We start from the raw sequence: 20,650 nt of genomic DNA, 5'->3' as shown, positions 1-20,650 counted from the left end.
GTTTTGCATACGTGATCGAGCTTCTGTGTATGTGTGCAGGGGCAAGGGGCCAAGCTTTTTTTCCCTTGACTTGAGGGATAAAGTTTTATTGTATATATTTCAGAAAGTGATCAAAATAAGAAACAACTCAATATAAAAATAGGCAGACTAAATCATGATTTATGCACAAAGTGCATTCGAAAAGTATTTTTAAATCCTCATCAATCTACACACAGTACCCCATAATGACAATGTGAAAACAGTTTTTTAAAACATTTTTGGAAATACATAACAAAAACAGAAATCCCTTATTTAAATAAGTATTCAGACCCTTTGCTATGAGACTTGAACATGAACTCAAGTGCATCCTGTTTCTATTGATCATCCTTGAGATGTTTCTACAACTTGATTGGAATTCACATGTGGTAAATCCAATTGACTGGACATGTCTATATAAGGTCCCACAGTTGACAGTGCATGTTAGAGCATAAATCAAGCCATTAGGTCGAAGGAATTGTCTGTAGAGCTCAGAGGCAGGATTGTGTTGAGGCACAGATCTGGGGAAGGTTACCAAAAAATGTCTGCAGCATTGAAGGTCCCCAATAACAGACTGGCCTCCATCATTCTTAAATAGAAGAAGTTTGGAACCACCAAGACTCTCCTTAGAGCTGGCCACCCAGCAAAACTGAGCAATCGGGGGAGAAGGGAAAGAGAAAGGGGGATACCTAGTCAGTCAACTGAATGCCTTCAATTGAAATGTGTCTTCCGTATTTAAACCAAACCCTCTGAATCAGAGAAAGACCTTGGTCAGGGAGGTGACCAAGAACTCGATGGTCACTCTGACAGAGTGCCAGAGTTCCTCTGGAGATGGGAGAACCTTCCAGGACAACCTCTGCAGCACTCCACCAATCAGGCCTTTATGGTAGTGGCCAGACGGAAGCCACTCCTAGGTGAAAGGCACATGACAGCCCGCCTGGAGGACCTCAGACTAGGGTGATTGTACACCTTACCACAGGACAAAGACCCTAAGCACACAGCCAAGACAATGCAGGAATAGCTTCGGGACAAGTCTCTGAATGTCCTTGAGTGGCCCACCCAAAGCCCGGACTTGAACCCGATCAAACATCCCTGGAGAGACCTGAAAATAGCTGTGCAGTGACGCTCCCCATCCAACCTGACAGAGCTTGAGAGGATCTGCAGAGAAGAATGGGAGAAACTCCCCAAATACAGCTGTGCCAAGCTTGTTGCACCACACCCAAGAATACTTGAAGTTGTAATCGCTGCCAAAGGTGCTTCAACAAAGTACTGAGTAAAGGGTCTGAATACTTATGTAAATGTGGTATTTCAGTTTTTTGTTTTTAATAAATTTGCTAACATTTCTACAAACCTGTTTTTGCTTTGTCATTATGGGATATTGTGTATAGACTGATGAGGGGGGGACGACAATTTAATCCATTTTAGAATAAGGCTGTTACAAAATGAGGAAAATGTCAAGTGGTCTGAATACTTTCCGAATGCACTGTACGTTCCTGAAAAAAATACTGACTTGGAATTTGAGCAGGTTAAATTCAGGCTGTTTCCTATCAGTGGAACTGCACCATCTACTTTCGCTTTCTCGGAAACCACGTGGTTTCTACACTGCCGTTCCATCATTTTCTGCCACTCCCGCCGACAGAACCCGAGAGCACTTGCAAAGAGCACTTGCAAAGATAAAAGATACGACCACGACTGTTGAACTTTGCCAAGCAATTGTAATACATGCAGTTTCGTCAGCAAGACAGCTTTTTGAGTTATGAATTCGCTTTTTAAAATGTTGAACATTCCATTGCAGTACAGGATGAACTACTCCAAAAATATGTGACATTACTTTCAATGCCTTTTTTCAATAATATGTTAGGTTTCTATTTACGGTCTGGATGAGTTACGTTTTTAAATTTAAGTTTCTGATTTCATGCTGATGAGGGAGGTTGCCCGATAGAAAGAACAGCGCCAAAACGCGCACTGGACTTTGATTGGTTCTCTACTGAATTTATGCAAAAGCTTAGCTGCGATAGGCTATACAGAATTAAAAAGCCTACCTAAATGTTCACATGTTTTCTGAAGCAAAGGGCTGGGGATGTTAGTGGAGGAACCTTTTCCCATCTATCTTGACTTCACCTTTTTGTACCGTTTTCAACGTTAATCAAGGTAGGTACAGCTTACTGTACCTGGTAGTTACTGTAATCAATACATAGCAGGTCAAATACGCCCAAAAAAGCAATTGTGCATTGCAGGGAATTTTGTGGATATATTATTGAAACTGTCAAATATTGTACATATTTCAAATGATTGTCACAAAATAGATTGTCTGTTCACAGAATTTGGTTTGTAAGGAAAAAATATAATTTCTGCCATTTTCTTCTCATGATTTTTTTGAATAATTGAATTTGAAAATTGTATTAGGTTTCATTGGCAGCTACTGACACATACGTTTTTGCATAGCGTTACTTGTGCGGATTAATTTGACAAAAGTGATTAGGCCACCTAATAATTGCATACGGAGTCAATGCATGTGCAATAACTACAAGTGTGGTACAATAGATTACCATGTTTGTAATCATGTTTTCATTTTATTTTTGTCTTGCAATGCTGTTTTCAGAATGTATTTGCTTGAATCATCATAATCGTATAAAGACACTTCAGTTGATCTTGAAATGCTTCAAAGATGCAGGTTTAGAAAAATCACACACCCCACAACCATAGCTGTTGACTGAATATAATTCGCTTCAATCAATCAGCATGTGATAATGGTTGTATATTCTTCATTTGGAACAGGAAACGAATTAGAAATATATATTGATAAGAGACACATGATACTCAATGGTTCAATGCGTAATCTAATCTATTGATGAAAAAACAACAACTGTTCATCAGTGCAGGAAAGGCTGCAGTATTGTCCCTGGGCATCACTTGTAACCAGTGATGGAAAAAGTATCCAATTGTCATACTTGAGTAAAAGTTAAGAGACCTTAATAGAAAATGACTCAAGTAAAAGTGAAAGTCACACAGTAAAATACTGCTTTGAGTAAAAGTCTAAAAGTATTTGGTTTTAGATGAATCAAAAGTAAAAGTATAAATCATTTCACATTCCTTATATCAGTGGTTCCCAAACTCTTTGGGAATGCAAAACTCTGCGTACCCCCTCTAGCGCCAGGGTCAGCGCACTCTCAAATGTTGTTTTTTTTGCCATAATTGTAAGCCTGCCACACACACACACGCTACACAGTACATTTATTAAACATAAGAATGAATGTGAATTTTTGTCACAACCCTGCTCGTAGGAAGTGACAAAGAGCTCTTATGGGACCAGGGAACAAATAATAATATTAGAATAATAATCAATAATTTTGCTCTTTATTTAACCATCTTAGATATAAAACCTTATTTGTTCATCGAAAATGGTGAATAACTTACCGCAGGTTAACGAGAAGTGTGTGATTGAAAGGATGCACATAACTCTACAATGTTGGGTTGTATTGGAGAGAGTCTCAGTCTTAAATCATTTTTCACACACAGTCTGTGCCTGTATTTAGTTTTCATGCTATTGAGGGCCGAGAATCCTCTCTCACATACAGTTGAAGTCGGAAGTTTACATACACTTAGGTTGGAGTCATTAAAACTCATTTTTCAACCACTCCACACATTTCTTGTTAACAAACTATAGTTTTGGCAAGTCAGTTAGGACATCTACTTTGTGCATGACACGAGTCATTTTCCCAACAATTGTTTACAGACAGATTTCTTCACTTATAATGCACTGTATCACAATTCAAGTGGGTCAGCAGTTTACATACATTAAGTTGACTGTGCCTTTAAACAGCTTGGAAAATTCCAGAAAATGATGTCATGGCTTTAGAAGCATATGATAGGCTAAATTACATCATTAGAGTCAATTGTAGGTGTACCTGTGGATGTATTTGAAGGCCTACCTTCAAACTCAGTGCCTCTTTGTGTGACATCATGGGAAAATCTAAATAAATCAGCCAAGACCTCAGAAAAAAATTTGTAGACCTCTACAAGTCTAGTTCATCCTTGGGAGCAATTTCCAAACGCCTGAAGGTACCACGTTCATCTGTACAAACAATGTTACGCAAGTATAAACACCATGGGACCACACAGCCATCATACCGCTCAGGAAGGAGACGCGTTCTGTCTCCAAGAGATGAACGTACTTTGGTGAGAAAATGCAAATCAATCCCAGAACAACAGCAAAGTACCTTGTGAAGATACTGGAGGAAACAGGTACAAAAGTATCTATATCCACAGTAAAACAAGTCCTATAGCGACATAACCTGAAAGGCCACTCCGTAAGGAAGAAGCCACTGCTCCAAAACCGCAATAAAAAAGCCAGACTACAACTTTTGCAACTGCACATGGGGACAAATATCATACTTTTTGGAGCAATATCCTCTGATCTGATGAAATAAAAATAGAACTGTTTGGCCATAATGACTTGTTTTACAGTTTTATGTTTGGATGAAAAAGGGGGAGGCTTGGAAGCCGAAGAACACCATCCCAACCGTGAAGCACGGGGGTAGCAGCATCATGTTTTGAGGGTGCTTTGCTGCAGGAGGGACTGGTGCACTTCACAAAATAGATGGCTTCATGAGGAGGAAAATCATGTGGATATATTAAAACATCTCAAGACATCAGTCAGGAAGATAAAGCTTGGTCGCAAATGGGTCTTCCAAATGGACAATGACTCCAAGCATACTTCCAAAGTTGTGGCAAAATGGCTTAAGGACAACAAAGTCAAGGTATTGGAGTGGCCATCACAAAGCCCTGACCTCAATTCCATAGAAAATTTGTGGGCAAAACTGAAAAAGCGTGTGTGAGCAAGTAGGCCGACAAACCGGACTCAGTTACACTAGCTCTGTCAGGAGGAATGGGCCAAAATTCACCCAATTTATTGTGGGAAGCTTGTGGAAGGCTACCCAAAACGTTTGACCCAAGTTAAACCATTTAAAGGCAATGCTACCAAATACTAATTGAGTGTATGTAAACTTCTGACACACTGGGAATGTGATGAAAGAAATAAAAGCTGAAATAAATAATTCTCTCTACTATTATTCTGACATTTCACATTCTTAAAATAAAGTGGTGATCCTAACTGACCTAAGACAGGGAATTTTTACTAGGATTAAATGTCAGGAATTGTGGAAAAACTGAGTTTAAATGTATTTGGCTGAGGTGCATGTAAACTTCCGACTTCATCTGTAGGTACGTGGTTGCAAAGGGCATCAGTGTCTTAACAGCGTGATTTGCCAAGGCAAGAAACTCTGAGCGCAGCCCTATCCAGAAATCTGGCAGTGGCCTCTGAATTAAATTACATTTTCACAGAACCGCTTGTTGTAATTTTGATGAGTCTCTCTTGTTCAGATATTGCCGAGTGGTCTGGAGGCAGGGCATGAAAGGGATAACGAATCCAGTTGTTGTGTGTCGTCCGTTTTGGGAAAGTACCTTCGTAATTGCGCACACAGTTCACTCAGGTGCTTCACTATATCACATTTGACATTGCCCGTAAGCTTGAGTTCATTTACACACAAATAAAATCGTACAATGATGGAAAGACCTGTGTGTTGTCCTTGTTAATGCAGACAGAAAAGAGCTCCAACTTCTTAATCATAGCCTCAATTTTGTCCCGAACACTGAATATAGTCCCGGAGAGTCCCTGTAATCCTGGATTCAGATAATTCAGGCTAGAAAAAACATCACCCAGATAGGCCAGTCGTGTGAGAAACTGGTCATCATGCAAGCGGTCAGACAAGTGAAAATTATGGTCAGTAAAGAAAACTTAAATCTCGTCTCTCAATTCAAAAAACGGCGTCAATACTTTGCCCCTTGATAACCAGCGCACTTCTGTATGTTGTAAAAGCGTTACATGGTCGCTGCCCATATCATTGCATAATGCAGAAAATACACGAGAGTTCAGGGGCCTTGCTTTAACAAAGTTAACCATTTTCACTATTGTGTTCAAAATGTCTTTCAAGCTGCCAGGCATTCCTTTAGCAGCAAGAGCCCCTCGGTGGATGCTGCAGTGTACCCAAGTGGCGTCGGGAGCAACTGCTTGCACGCACGTTACCACTCCACCATGTCTCCCTGTCATGGCTTTTGCACCATCAGTACAGATACCAACACATCTTGACCACCAATGTCCATTTGATGTCACAAAGCTGTCCAGCACTTTAAAAATATCCTCTTATGTTGTTCTGGTTTCCAGTGGTTTGCAGAAGAGGATGTCCTCCTTAATTGACCCCCCATAAACGTAACGGACATATACCAGGAGCTGTGCCAGGCCAGCCACGTCTGTTGACTCATCCAGCTATAACACATAATTCACTGGCTTGTATGTGAAGCAGTAATTGTTTCAAAACATATCCTGCCATGTCTCTAATGCGTGTTGTTTGATGAAGGCATTGTTTGTATAGTTTTTGGGGCCTTTTCCCCCAGCATTGTCCCAGCCATATCCGCGGCAGCAGGAAGAATTAAGTCCTCCACAATAGTATGGGACTTGCCTGTTCTATCCACTCGAGAGCTCACCATATAAGATGCCCCTTCTATTAATGGTATCTGTTGCCTTTATACATGTCTTACTACTCAAAAGTCATCTTTATTCTTGCTCAAAAAACTCCAGTGGCTTATTTTTCAAATTGTCATGTTTCGTTCCTAAATGTCTGCGCAAGAGTGAAGGTTTCTGGCGAGAGAGTAACGGTTAATGTGATTGGATGTTAAATATTTCACTAGGCTACCTGTATTTGACATTGTGTTGTTATTTCACTGAACACTAGATGGTTGAATTTGATTTTTGGCAGTAAAACGAGGCTACTTAGGCGAGAGAGAAAAAACTCACCCAAATGTATAGCCCCGTTGGAAAATATAAATGTACAGTTTGAAAATGTGAAGAATAAAAAAAAATATATATATATATTATTATTTTTTAAATGTGAATAACATGTTTATTTGGCGTATCCCAAACGGCATTGTGTTTACCCCAGTCTGGGAATACGTTAAGTGTTAAGCAACGTTATGTTAAGCAAACCAGACGGCCCACATTTTTATTGATTTTTTTATTTATTTGGAGTAAAAAGTAAAAGTTGTCAAAAATATAAATAGTAAGGTAAAGTACAGATACCCCCCAAAACGACTTAAGTAGTACTTTAAAGTATTTTTTTACTTAAGTACTTTACACCACGGCTTAAGTTGTGACACTGTAGGAAAGTGAAATGCACTTCAATTGAATTCCAGTCTAGCTACTTTTAAAGCTTGTTTAAACTATATCCCTTCACCGAGTTACACAGAACGCAGTAAAAAGATAATGGAAAACAGTTCAGCCATTATCACATTAGGCAACATTGGTGTTACCCAGCAGTACTATAGAGCAGCTGACTCTTCCTCAACCCTTCAAAAACTAAAGAAGCTAACTGTATGTGCCTATGGAATGGTACAGGGGGAAACAATGATTGCCATGTCTCTGTACCTGGTTCCTAGATGGCCCAGTGGTTCCAGCTGCAGAAAATAGACTCCAAGTACCTGGAGCAGTTGGACCAGCTGTATGATGATACTTTCCCCATGGAGATCCGCCAGTACCTCAGTGAGTGGATTGAGAGCCATGACTGGTGAGTGAGCAGCAGTGGCTGACTAGGTCTGTCATTTACACAGTCAGTATGTGTAGATGTGTTCAAAGGCTGTGTACTGTTCTCATAATTTAAGGTGCTGCTGTTTGTTAATCTAGGGAAGGGAGGGGCAACTGGCTTCCAGTAAAATATGTAAACTTACTGTTGAGAGTTAGAATAGTATAAAATGCCCAAGGTGCAATTTCAAAATGTGTTTGTGTAAAAGCAGATTCTCTTGTTATTTCTGTCACTGACAGTCATTCAATTAGCCCATGTCAGCAACAATTCATTAGTCTAGCAGCCAGCTAATTTACCAATCTATCTAAACTTGTCACTCTCACTCAAATATCATATTAAAAACGGCAATAACTTCTCTCCAGCCTATGGCAAAATATGTAGAATGTAACGAGTGCGCTGAGAGACGGGACGCAAGTACAGGGAGCGAGTGTTTTAATAAGTAAAAAAAACAAAAAAAAACAACAACACACCGACATGAAACAGAGTCAATAACACCTGAGGAAAGAACCAAGGGGAGTGACAGCTATAGGGAAGATAATCAAGGAGGTGATGGAGTCCAGGTGAGTGTCATGAGGCGCTGGTGCGCTTGCCGATGGTAACAGGTGTGCGGGATAATCAGCAGCCTGATAACCTAGAGGTCAGAGTGAGTATACGTGACATAGAATTGCAGAAAATGCATGGGTAGACGAAAGCCTGCGCCAACTAATGTAATAAGAAAACTGAAAGTAAAAGTAAGAGATGTATCAAGGTTGACACGTTCGTTGTTGTTGATGTGCAGTTTGTCAAACTCTTCACCTTCTAAGACACTGTGTGTTATGTTCCGTTAATTACTGATGTCCCCTTTAAGGATGGAGCACCCTTGGTCATGCGCAGTGTTGTTCTATGTTATTCTGGTACTAACTCGTTTGAGTAAATGTGAAGCTCCAGTTCAATTACTTGTATTCAGAGTCTTTCTTATTATATAAATAAGTACTACGTGTTAAGACACTACAATGGCGACGAGGATGATTACCTGCAGTGTGCATCACGAATACAGATGGAGCTCGTAGGAAGCGAGGAAGATTTTGACCCTGTAGCAGAACAGCTAGCAAGCAGTGAAGACGAGGAGAGAGCTGACGAGAACGAGGCGGCAGATCAAAGACCCGTGGAGCCAGAAGTAAAGAGAATGGCTAGCATCGGGAAAGTAGATGTGTTTGATGACACGCAAGAAAACTGGGCAACTTACATTGAACGACTGGAACAGTACTTCATTACCAAACGACATTGCTGATAACAAGAGAGTACCAGCGTTGTTGAGTTTAATTAGACAAAAAACGTACAGTTTGCTAAGAGATCTGACTGCCCCTCTGAAGCCCTCAAATAAAACATTCACAGGTGATTTTGCAATATCTCCACAATCTCTATCACCTAAACCACTCCTCATCGCGTTTCCACAAGAGAGATCAGAATGGGGGGAGGGTGTTAGTACATATGTAGCAGAGTTGAAGAAACTCTGAACATTTCCAGTTTGGATAGAACCTAAATGACACATTAAGGGATACATTTGTTTGTGGACTGAAACATGAACACATTCAAAAACGTTTGCTCACAGAATCAGAGCTGACGTTTGCAAAGGCTGTTGAAATTGCTGTGGCTATGGAAATCGCGACTAAAGATGCATTTGAGTTGCAAAGTAAAAGAAGTACTGACCTGTCACATTTCCCTGCACAAGTTTTCACGCAGCCGACAGCCCCCCCCCCCCCCCCGTAGCCGAAAAATGCAACAGGTGTGACAGATGGTCACAGAGCAGAGGACTGCCGTTTCAAATACGAAATGTGTCACAAATGCAGTAGAAGGGGGGGCACATTCAAAGAGCATGCAAAGCAAAATTCAGTCACAAAAGGAAAACTGAGAAAATGAAAGGGTCTGTGAATGCACGAGCAGAGAACAGTGATTCAGATGAACGATTAATTGGTACAATGGAGTTAAACACAGTGACTTCTCCCAGCAGTAGCATAATATGGGTGACACCAGATATCGAAGGCAAACCCCTCAAAATGGAGCTGGACACAGGATCTGCAGTGTCTAATTTCCACTACCGTCTACAATGAGCACTTTAAGGCTATGTTGCTGAAGACCTACTCAGGAGAGAGATTGAGCCCAATGGGGGCGTTGCAGGTCAGAGTGCGTTATGGGGGGCAAACACAGCAGTTACAGCTGTATGTGGTGCCTGGAACTGCCCCCCCATTGTTTGGCAGGGAATGGCTTTCAAAAATAAAGCTGAACTGGTGTGACTTGAAAATGCTCCACACGTTCCAGTTCAAAGAGAAAGGCACAGACCAAACGCTGGAACACTTGCGGAAGAAATATAACACCGTTTTCAGTGATTAGATGGGAACAGTAAAAGGCTTCACAGCAAAACTTGTACTAAAAGATGACACAACCCCAAAACTCTGCAAAGCCAGATCTGTTCCATACTCCCTGAGACCAAAGGTGGAAGCGGAAATCGATCGCTTGCAGGATACAGGGATCCTGACAAGTGGACAGAAGCGAATGGGCCACACCCATAGTTCCTATTGTGAAGAAAGACGGGTCTGTTAGAATGTGTGGGGACTTCAAGGTATCTGTGAATTCAATGTTGCATGTGGACCAATTCCCCCTACCACGTCTGGATGACATCTTTGCTGCACTAGCTGGTGGGAAACACTTCAGTAAAATCGATCTGAAACAGGCTTACCTGCAGCTACCGGTTGAAGAGCGCTCCAAACAGTACCTGACAATAAACACACACAAAGGTCTATACAGGTATATCCGCCTGGTTTTTGGCATTGCATCAGCCCCAGACATTTGGCAACGAACTATTGACCAGATTTTGCAAGGAATCCCAGGAACCCAGTGTATCCTGGATGACATGATCATAACAGGACGCACCGACAAAGAGCACCTGGCTAACCTGGAAGAGGTCCTGAAAAGACTGAAAGAGTATGGTCTACAGGCAAACTTACAGAAGTGTGAGTTCTTCAAAGACAAGATTGTCTTATGTGGACATGAAATTGACTGCAATGGATTGCACAAAACACAGGACAAAATTGAGGCAGTGGTACAGGCACCACGACTACAAAATATCACAGAAGTGAGATCTTTCACGGGACTGATCAATTACTACAGAAGATTCCTCCCAAACCTTTCAGCAGTACTCCAGCCTCTAAATCAGCTCCTGGAAAAGAATAGGACATGGCGGTGGACAGAGCAGTGTGAAAATGCATTTCTGGAGTCAAAACGGCTCATAACATCTGAACAGGTCCTGATGTATTACGACCCTGAAATGCCAGTGAAGTTGGCTTGTGATTCGTCCCCTTATGGATTAGGGGCCGTCCTTTCACACACACTGAACGATGGGTCAGAGAGGCCAGTTGCATTTGCGTCACGAACATTGAATGATGCAGAGAAAAACTACTCACAAATCGACAAAGAAGCACTGGCACTAGTGTGGGGCGTCAAGAAATTCCACGCATACCTATATGGCAAGCGTTTCACACTGGTTACAGATCACCAGCCGTTGCTTTCCACTTTCAGTCCAAAGAAAGGCATTCCGGCAATGACAGCAGCCAGGTTACAGCGATATGCCCTGTTCCTTGCCAGTCATATGTATGACATTGAGTTTAAGCCGTCATCCCTCCACACAAATGCAGATGGATTTTCCAGACTGCCGTGTACAAGAGAAAGACAAAGGAGGGTGGATGCAGTGGACATGTTCCATACCGCTCAGCTCGAGGCCCTACCAGTCACAAGCACAGTTATCAAACAGGAGACAAGGAAAGATGTGACCTTGTCAAAAGTGTACACTTACACCATGTCAGGATAGCCAGCTACTGGCAGAAAGGAGCTGACTCTGTATTTCCAGAGGAGAAACGAAATTACAATGTACCAAGGATGTTTGATGTGGGGAATGAGAGTCATGATACCCCAGAAATGCCAACATCTAGTATTGCAGAAACTACATGAAGGTCATATTGGAATTGTCAAAATGAAGCTGCTCGCAAGGAGCCACTTCTGGTGGCCAGGTCTGGATCAACAGATAGAAAACATGGTGAAGAACTGTAGCAGATGTTTGGAAACCCTTCACATGCCTGTTCCTGTCCCAGTCCACCCATGGGAATGGCCCACAGAGCCATGGCAGAGAATTCATGTGGACTACGCTGGTCCCTTTGAAAAGCACATGTTTCTGGTTATAGTTGATGCCCATTCCAAATGGCCAGAGGTGTTTTGCACCGACTCCTCCACCTCAGCTCAGACGATAGAGTGTCTCAGAACAACGTTTGCACGCTTCGGTTTGCTGCTGCAGCTGGTAAGTGACAACGCGCAAGCTTTTGTAAGTGACGAGTTTACAAGATTCATGTCAGTAAATGGAATCATACACTCAACCTCAGCTCCGTACCACCCTGCCACCAATGGGCTGGCAGAACGCTTTGTGCAAACCCTAAAGCAAGGACTCCGTGCAGCAAAACGAGACGAAGGGACTTTGCAAACAAAACTGGCCAAGTTCCTGGCCCCCTACCGAAACACCCCACATGCCACGACAAATGAAAGCCCAGCCGCACTGATGTTCGGGAGGCCTCTCCGCACACAGCTGGACATCATGAGCCAAACAGGCGTAATAAAGTGCTGAACAAACAAGCCAAGATGCTCTCCGGTGGCCGGGAGCGCCATCTCCAAACAGGACAGGAAGTGATGGTGCGAAACTACAGATGAGGAGGGAAATGGACAAGAGGGAACGTACACACACAAACGGGACCCAGAACTTACCAGGTTCAAGTGAGCCCAGACATAATGTGGCGGCGTCACATTAACCAAATGCATTCCACGGAAAACAGCACAACAATCGAGAGAGAACAGGCACAGAGAGATCCTGAGAGTGACACAGGGAACTGTAGAGGACGGTGGGGCAGTAGAGACCCCAGGCTGAAAGAAGGGAACGTGTTGATGAAGGTGGTGCTATAGCAGAAGCTATAATGGAACAAGCACACACTGAGGATGTTCAGGAGCCTCCAGACAATCCGAGGTGCTACCCAGAACGAAGGCACCGCCCACCAGACAGACTAGACTTATAAACAAACAAACAAAAATGAACTGTTCAAATTAAAAGATGCAAAATAACTACAACAAGTTCTGGGAAATGTTTCAGTTGTGGTTTGGTAAAAGTAACTCTGATTGTATAAGAGAAGGAATGTTATGTTCTGTTAATTACTGATGTCCCCTTTAAGGATGGAGCACCCTTGGTCATGCAGTGTTGTTCTATGTTATTCTGGTACTAACTCGTTTGAGTAAATGTGAAGCTCCAGTTCAATTACTTGTTTTCAGAGTCTTTCTTATTATATAAAAAAGTACTAAGTGTTAAGACACTACACTGTCTTTCCGTGATCTGGTTGCTATCATTTTAAATGATAACAATAGCTTTCAAAATCCCGCCCCTTTTGGTTGACGCCCTGCAGGGACACGGTGGCAACCAGCGTTTCCCTGGCGACGGTCCGTTTCCATGACCTCTTGGGCCAGTTGGACAACCAGTACAGCCGCTTCGCCCTGGAGAACAACTTCCTGTTGCAACACAATGTACGCAAGATTAAACGCAAACTGCAGGTAAGGCCAGGGTGGAATGTGGATTGAGGTTTGACATTAATTTACAAGGTATAAACACTCAGTCATTGGCTATTGAGTATTAATCTATAAAACTGGTGCTTTGATTCTAAGAGTGCTGGTCTGGAGATGCTGTTTTATTGTCAGGTCAGGGCCAATCAGGATCGAGGGTATCAACAATGTTTCAAGCTGATGTAATGACACTAATTACATGACCAAAAGTTTGTGGACACCTGCTCGTCGAACATCTCATTTAAAAATCATGGGCATTAATATGGAGTTGGTCCCCCCTTTGCTGCAATAACCTCCTCCACTCTTCTGGGAAGGCTTTCCACTAGATGTTGGAACATTGCTGCGGGGACTTGCTTCCATTCAGCCACGAGCATTAGTGAGGTCGGGCAATTAGGCCTGGCTTGCAGTCGGCGTTCCAATTCATCTCAAAGGTGTTCAATCTAGTTCAGGTCAGGGCTCTGTGCAAGCCTGTCAAGTTCTTCTACACCGATCTCGACAAACCATTTCTGTATGGACCTCGCTTTTTGCACAGGGGCATTTTCATGCTGAAATAGGAAAGGGTCTTCCCCAAACTGTTGCCACAATGTTGAAACATTGTGATCTAGAATGTCATTGTATGCTGTAGTGTTAAGATTTGTGTTAAGATTTCCCTTCACTGGAACTAAAGGGCCTAGCCCGAACTATAATAAACAGCCCCAGACCATAATTAATCCACCAAACTTTACAGTTGGCACTATGCATTAGGGCAGGTAGCGTTCTCCTTGCATCCACCAAACCCAGCTTTGTCCGTCGGACTGCCAGACGGTGAAGCGTGATTCATCACTTCAGAGAACGCGTTTCCAATGCTCCAGAGTCCAATGGCGGCGAGCTTTACACCACTCCAGCCGACGATTGGCATTGCGCATGGTGATCTTAGGCTTGTGTGTGGCTGCTCGGCCATGGAAACCCATTACATGATGTGCCCGACGAACAGTTATTGTGCTTCCAGAGGCAGTTTGGAATTCTGTAGTAAGTGTTGCAACCGAGGACATATGATTTTATGCGCTACTCCCTTCAACACTCGGCAGTCCCGTTCTGTGAGCTTGTGTGGCCTACCACTTTGCGGCTGAGCCGTTGTTGCTCCGAGACGTTTCCACTTCACAATAACAGCACTCACAGTTGACCAGGACAGACATTTGACAAACTGACTTGTTGGAAAGGTGGCATCCTATGACGGTCTGACGTTGAAAGTCACTGAGCTCTTCAGTAAAGTCATTCTACTGCCAATGTTTAACTATGGAGATTGCATGGCTGTGTGCTCGATTTTATACACCTGTCAGCAACGAGTGTGGCTGAAATAGCTGAATTAACTAATTTGAAGGGGTGTCCACATACACAAAAGTATCTTGAGGTTCTTTAAGCTAATCATTAACCATTGTACTGTTTGAGTTTTCAAACAGGATAGGATACTGGCCTTTGATTTAGCAAGCGTAAAGCCGCTATATGTACGTTTTTGGGCGACCCAACCATATTCACATAGAAATGTGAGGTATAGATCTGTCATTCTCATTGAAAGCAAGTCTTAAGAAGTGGTAGAGCTGTTCTATGTGCACTCTTTCTATGCTTCTCATGTATAAGTTTAGTTTTAGCTTCTTATACTTTCGGATTTGTATCCCAGCTTCAAACAGCTGAAAATACAATATTTTTAGTTATTGAAAAGATATTTCACAAACTGAAATTAGAATTTTAGCAACCAGGAAAAAATGGCACAATTTCTGCATATTGCACCTATAATGTTTTATCTGGTTTGGTTTGCAGGTTGTTTATAATCAGGATAGCAGTGATATTTCCTTTTTATAAATTACATTTCCAAGAGGTAGCAACTAGCAAGTATGTGAAAAATAACAGTGGTCCTGGAACAGAACCTTGAGGAACACCCATTCGACTTTTAAAGTTAATTAACTGTCTTCCTAGGACCACTTTCAGGAGGACCCTTTGCACATGGCCATGATTATATGTAAATGTCTGAAAGAGGAGAAGAAAATCCTGGCCTGTGCCTTAAAAAAAGAGGTGAGACACTGATCTTGCCTTTTTCATACTGGCTTGTGGAAATGTGGGAGCATAGTTTGTCGCAGTGTGTGTAATGAATTGTGATTGACGCATTCTTTTGTGTTTCTGAGAAAAGTTGTTATTGCATGGACAATTTAGTCATTAACTGATTTTTCAGCAAATCTCTTTGCAGCTTATATATATATATATATATATTTTAAAAGTGTTAAACAGCCTCTGATATGATGTATTTTATCTTAAATCATTGCTGCAACAGAAGTAGCATTTCAGAGTGTGAAAGAAGACCATATTGTCTGTAACTGTTTTTGTCAGGAAAACGTTCGGTCCACACAAAACAATGTGGTGTTGGAGAAACAGAAAGAGTTGGACAACAATGTCAAAGACCTGAGGAAGCAAGTACAGGTGCGCTCATTTTGCCATTACCATGTGATATTGGTTGTGTTTTTTTTTGTCATGCAGACGACTACGGCATTATCTATATGAAAATATCCAGTTGAACAGTCTGGAAGAGTAGGACAGAAAATGTTATTCACAAACATCATCGATGTCCATGAAAAACCAATAGTGTGACTTCTGCCCTCCTTCAGGATGTAGAGCAGGAAATGAAGTCACTGGAGGACCTACAGGATGAACATGACTTTAAGAAGAAGACCCTGCAGAGCCGAGGTACTGTGTGAGTTATAGCCTCTGAGCCTGAGCCTGGTCCTAGTCTATTTCAACAGCCTGGGTCTGGGACACGAGACTAGACTGGTCCTAGATCTATTACTATACGTCAGGGTTGGTCCTAGATCTATTGCTATATGTCAGGGTTGGTCCTAGATCTATTGCTATATGTCTAATGCTATATGTCAGGGTTCCCCAACTGGCGGCCCATGGGTGGTTTTATTTGGTCCCCCAAGTTATATTGAGCCCCCCCAAAAATATATAGAGTGCTTTCGGAATTTTTTGTTACGTTACAGCCTTATTCTCAAATTGATTAAATCATTTTTGCTTTGTCATACCCCATAATGACAAAGCAAAAAGAGGTTTTTAGAAAATGTATTACAAATAAAAATGGAAATATTACATTTACGTAAGTACTCAGACCCTTTAATCAGTACTTTGTTGAAGCACCTTTAGCAGCGATTACAGCCTCAAGTCTTCTTGGGTACGTTATTTTCTGCAGATCCTCTCAAGCTCTGTCAGGTTTAATGGGAAGCGTCACTGCACAGCTATTTTCAGAACTCTCCAGAGATGTTCGATTGGGTTCTGGCTGGGCCACTCAAGGACATTCAGAGACTTGCCCTGAAGCCACTCCTGCGTTGTCTTGGCTGTGTGCTTAGAATCATTGTCAGCATCATCCCCACAGCATGATGCTGCCACCACCATGCTTCACCGTAGGAATGGTGCCAGGTTTCCTCCAGATGAGACGCTTGGCATTCAGGCCAAAGAGTTCAATCTTGGTTTCATCAGACCAGAGAATCTTGTTTCTCATGGTCTGAGAGTCTAAGTGCCTTTTGGCAATCTCCAAGCGGGCTGTCATGTGCCTCTTACTGTGGAGTGGCTTCCGTCTGGCCACGCTACCATAAAGACCCGATTGGTGGAGTGCTTTAGAGATGGTTGTCCTTCTGGAAGTTTCTCCCATCTCCACAGAGGAACTCTGGCGCTCTGTCAGAGTGACCATCTGGTTCTTGGTCACCACCCTAACCAAGGTCCTTCTCCCCCGATTGCTCAGTTTGGCCAGGCAGCCAACTCTAGGAAGAGTCTTTGTGGTTCTAAACTTCTTCCATTTAAGAATAGTGTTCTTGGGGACCTTCAAATGCAGACATTGTCTGGTACCCTTCCCCAAATCGGTGCCTCGACGCAATCCTGTCTCGGAGCTCTACTACAGACAATTCCTACGACCTCATGGCTTGGATTTTGCTCTGACATGCACTATCAACTGTGGGACCTTGTATAGACATGTACAATTTACCACAGGTGGACTTCAATCAAGTTGTCGAAACATCTCAAGGATGATCAACAAGTCTCATATGGTCTGAATACTTGTGTAAATAAGATACTACTGTTTATTATTTTTAATACTTTGGCTAAAATCTCTATACTTTTCGCTTTGTCATTATGGGCTATTGTGTGTAGATATCGGAGGAATTTTTATTTATTTTTATCCATTTTAGAATAAGGTTGTAAAAGAAAACAATGTGGAAAATGTCAAGGGGTCTGAATACTTTCCGAAGGCACTTATATATATTATTTACTGAATAAAAAAAATAATTGGATATGAAAGACTGTAAAGACACCAGGATATCCGCTCCAAGTGATTTTGGAAATCTTTTCCCAAGTATTCCTATGCATAATAGAGAAACACGTGATCGTATACAAATAGTTTTAGTCTAATATTATATCTGTTTGGGCTTCTTTCGGTCATCATCTAGTTGATGATCTCTGGTCTATGCTTTAGCCAATGTGACGGTACTGAAATAACAACTTACTCCTACTGTACTAAAAACCAGTTTCCAGACTGAAATATCTGTGCTGTAAAATTACAGATCCTTTTTTTTAATATCATATTGGGAATGCTTAACGCTAAATCAGTTGTGACTCTATGTACTTGTCAGTGGAACAAGAGGTGAATGGGATGACACAGTCACCGGTGGTACAGAAAGAGATCCGTGAAGAGGAGATGGTCATCAGAGAGATGTTCATCAAACTCAACATAACCAGAGAGGTGCGTGTGTATGCGTACGTGTGTGTGCGTGTGTGTGTGCGTGTGCGTGTGTGTGTGTGTACTCTGTATGGTTAGCTTGTGGTGTATGATTAGCTTGTGGTGTTTTTCTCCCGACCTGTAGGTGGTGGTGCATCAGATAGCTTACATCCTGAACTTGGCCGAGCAGATCCAGTACACCCTGGTGACGGAGGAGATACCTGAGTGGAAGCACAGACAGCAGATTGCGTGTATCGGTGGTCCACCTAATGCCTGTCTAGATCAGCTACAAACCTGGTCAGCCCTGCCTCCTGTCCACCTTAGCTCCTGCCCCTGCCACTACACATAACCTTAGACACTGTTCAGATACTTTCAACCATAACCCTGTGTGTGTGTGTGTGGGGGGGGGGGGGGGGGGGTGCAGGTTCACTGCGGTGGCAGAGGGCTTACAGCAGGTACGCCAGCAGCTGAAGAAACTTCAGGAGCTGGAACAGAAGTACACATACGAGAACGACCCCATCACTCAGGGCAAAAGCACTCTGGAGGAACACGCTCTCGTCCTGTTCAAGACCCTCATTGTCAAGTGAGACCCCGCTCCGTCACCTGTATCTATGTTATTGTAGCGATCACATACACATTAGGGTTTAACCAGTATACCGGGACTTACCGACCAAGCTCCTTCCCGATTCCCAAGAATAATATTGACGGGTCCCGTGAACCGATGGTATACACATTTTATGCAGCGCTAATGCAAAATATGCTTTGCGAATAGCTGCATGAATGAACCGGATATGTCAATATCTGGCTTCATTCATAGCCTACATTAGGCCAGTCCTCACATCGCTAGCAGCCTACCATATTTTGCCTACTCAATGTAAAGTCCCCAATAGAAAACATCCCTTCTATAAACGTGTGCTATCCTTGTTGCTGAATCGCCACTACTAGGCCTATTTGCATGTCTGTTTAGCGGAGAATCGGATATGTTGTTCCCTGTGATAAAGTCACCACAATACCACGACCTTACGAAATCCCCCTGATAGCAAGGGGATGGAAAAGGGCCAACCAGCTGGCTGACATGTAAAACCAATGACATTTTCACTAGGCTGTAGGCTAATAACCTCATAATATTTTTGCTATGTCTCCTGGGCTTCATAACCACGTCTTTATAATGATGAGTCTGGAGACAGGAATGTGTTCAAAAATGTATCTAGAACGTGTTTGGTCTCAACATGCAACCCCCATGATGCTCTGTGGCACAACCCCAAAACACCACATCTCCTCCTTTTCCTACTTAAATTGTCCCCATTATGAACACCAGTCCTGAGAAGGTGACTGTGAGCCCCTACTGCTGGGTCAGGGTGTCACCCAGTAACAGTTCTGGACCACTCACGACTGGTGGTTCTGTCGGTGTGGCATTACTCAACTTTAACTGATCTGTGTGCCTTTTCCAGATGACGTCCTCTGCAGTCTGGACAGTGTAGAACACAGGACCAGTCGGAGCAATGACTGTAGCAGGAACCCACTTTTGTCCGTCGAGGTAGTTCTTAGCAAAGACAGTCTCCAGGATTAAAATCTCTGCCCTTTGTTCATAATGTTTGATTTGACCTATTGACTTCGCACTGCCTCCTTTGAGTAACGCTCTCTTCTTGAGTAGCGATGCAGGCGAAGCCTTGGTGGTTGCGTGAGGCGTGTTCCGGTAGGATAGCATTAAGCTGTTCAAGCATTGTTGCAGTGTCCCTTGACCCTGAAACACTTTTAAGGCATGTTTCATGGTATGTACGAACCTCTCTGCCAGCCCATTGGTAGATGGGTGGTACGTGGGGCGGACCTGCCGTACGCCATTCACATGTAGGAACCTAGTCATTTCTTAGGGCAGTAGCTGCGGTCCGTTGTCGCTAATGAGTTGGAGTGGCGATCCAAACTGACTAAACACTTCTCCAAGCTTCTCAATGGTCTTCTCAGCAGTAGTAGGCCTCATGATGGCAACCCACGGCCACTTGCTGTGAGCATCAAAGACCATGGGAAACATTTTGTCTTCGAATGGACCTGCAAAGTCGACGTATACACGTTGCCATGCTTCCTTCGGCCATTCCCACGGATGAAGTTGAGGTACGTTGCAAACCTTCTGACATGAGGAGCATGTTTTTGCTTTCTCCTCAATGCTTCCATCCAATCCTGGCCACCAGAAGTAGCTTTGTGCAACTTCACAATGACCTGAGTGTAGCTGTTGCAACACTGGTATCCTCAGCGAAGGCGGAATGATAACTCTCCTCCCCCACAGCAGATGACCAGATGTACTGACAGCTCCATCCTCCTGGAAAGGTACGGTTTCAGTTCTGGAGCATCTCCTGCAGCCTTACTATTGATGACAACGTCCATTACTTCAGATAACACTGAGTAATTTCTAGTGTTTCTTCACACTTGTGTTGAAATGACTGGTGCATTTTCCACTAATCTGAGGTAGAAGATATCCACTTGGGTGACTCCATCTGAGTTGCAATGCAGTTTTGACTTGCGGTACTTGATATCGTAGGTGTGCGCTGACATTAACAGAGCCCACGTTTTGCGTTCTGCTTACAGCAAGGGACAGAATACCAGAATGCGGTCCAATGATGCTCGTCAGCGAACAATGATCTGCAAGAAG

The 20,650-nt window shown here is 42.9% G+C and overlaps 1 protein-coding gene across 7 annotated transcripts in view; it reads left to right on the top strand.

The window, feature by feature from the left end:
• The first annotated feature begins 1,652 nt into the window (after nt 1-1,652).
• LOC110520020 (signal transducer and activator of transcription 1-alpha/beta) overlaps nt 1,653-20,650 on the top strand; it is a 32,953-nt gene continuing 13,955 nt past the window's right edge. For 4 of the 7 annotated variants that reach the window (XR_016494723.1, XR_016494724.1, XR_016494725.1 and 1 more), the window contains exons 1-9: nt 1,660-2,166; nt 7,507-7,634; nt 13,121-13,265; nt 15,228-15,323; nt 15,636-15,725; nt 15,911-15,989; nt 17,921-18,030; nt 18,152-18,303; nt 18,431-18,589. Coding sequence is in view for 4 of the 7 variants with exons in the window: in XM_021596979.3 (XP_021452654.2) it covers nt 7,507-7,634; nt 13,121-13,265; nt 15,228-15,323; nt 15,636-15,725; nt 15,911-15,989; nt 17,921-18,030; nt 18,152-18,303; nt 18,431-18,589 (959 nt within the window). In the remaining 3 variants the exon portion in view is untranslated. Of the gene's footprint in view, nt 2,167-7,506; nt 7,635-8,523; nt 9,024-13,120; nt 13,266-15,227; nt 15,324-15,635; nt 15,726-15,910; nt 15,990-17,920; nt 18,031-18,151; nt 18,304-18,430; nt 18,590-20,650 lie in introns of those variants that run through there. The other 3 variants (XM_021596980.3, XM_090229599.1, XM_021596981.3) reach the window with 3 other exon arrangements.

The sequence above is a fragment of the Oncorhynchus mykiss genome, chromosome 3 (assembly GCF_057628025.1).
Source record: "Oncorhynchus mykiss isolate SJ-2025 chromosome 3, ASM5762802v1, whole genome shotgun sequence".
NCBI classification, from domain to species: Eukaryota; Metazoa; Chordata; class Actinopteri; order Salmoniformes; family Salmonidae; genus Oncorhynchus; species Oncorhynchus mykiss.
The sequence above is the reverse complement of the archived record's forward strand: the minus strand, read 5'-3'. Positions and strand labels throughout refer to the sequence as shown.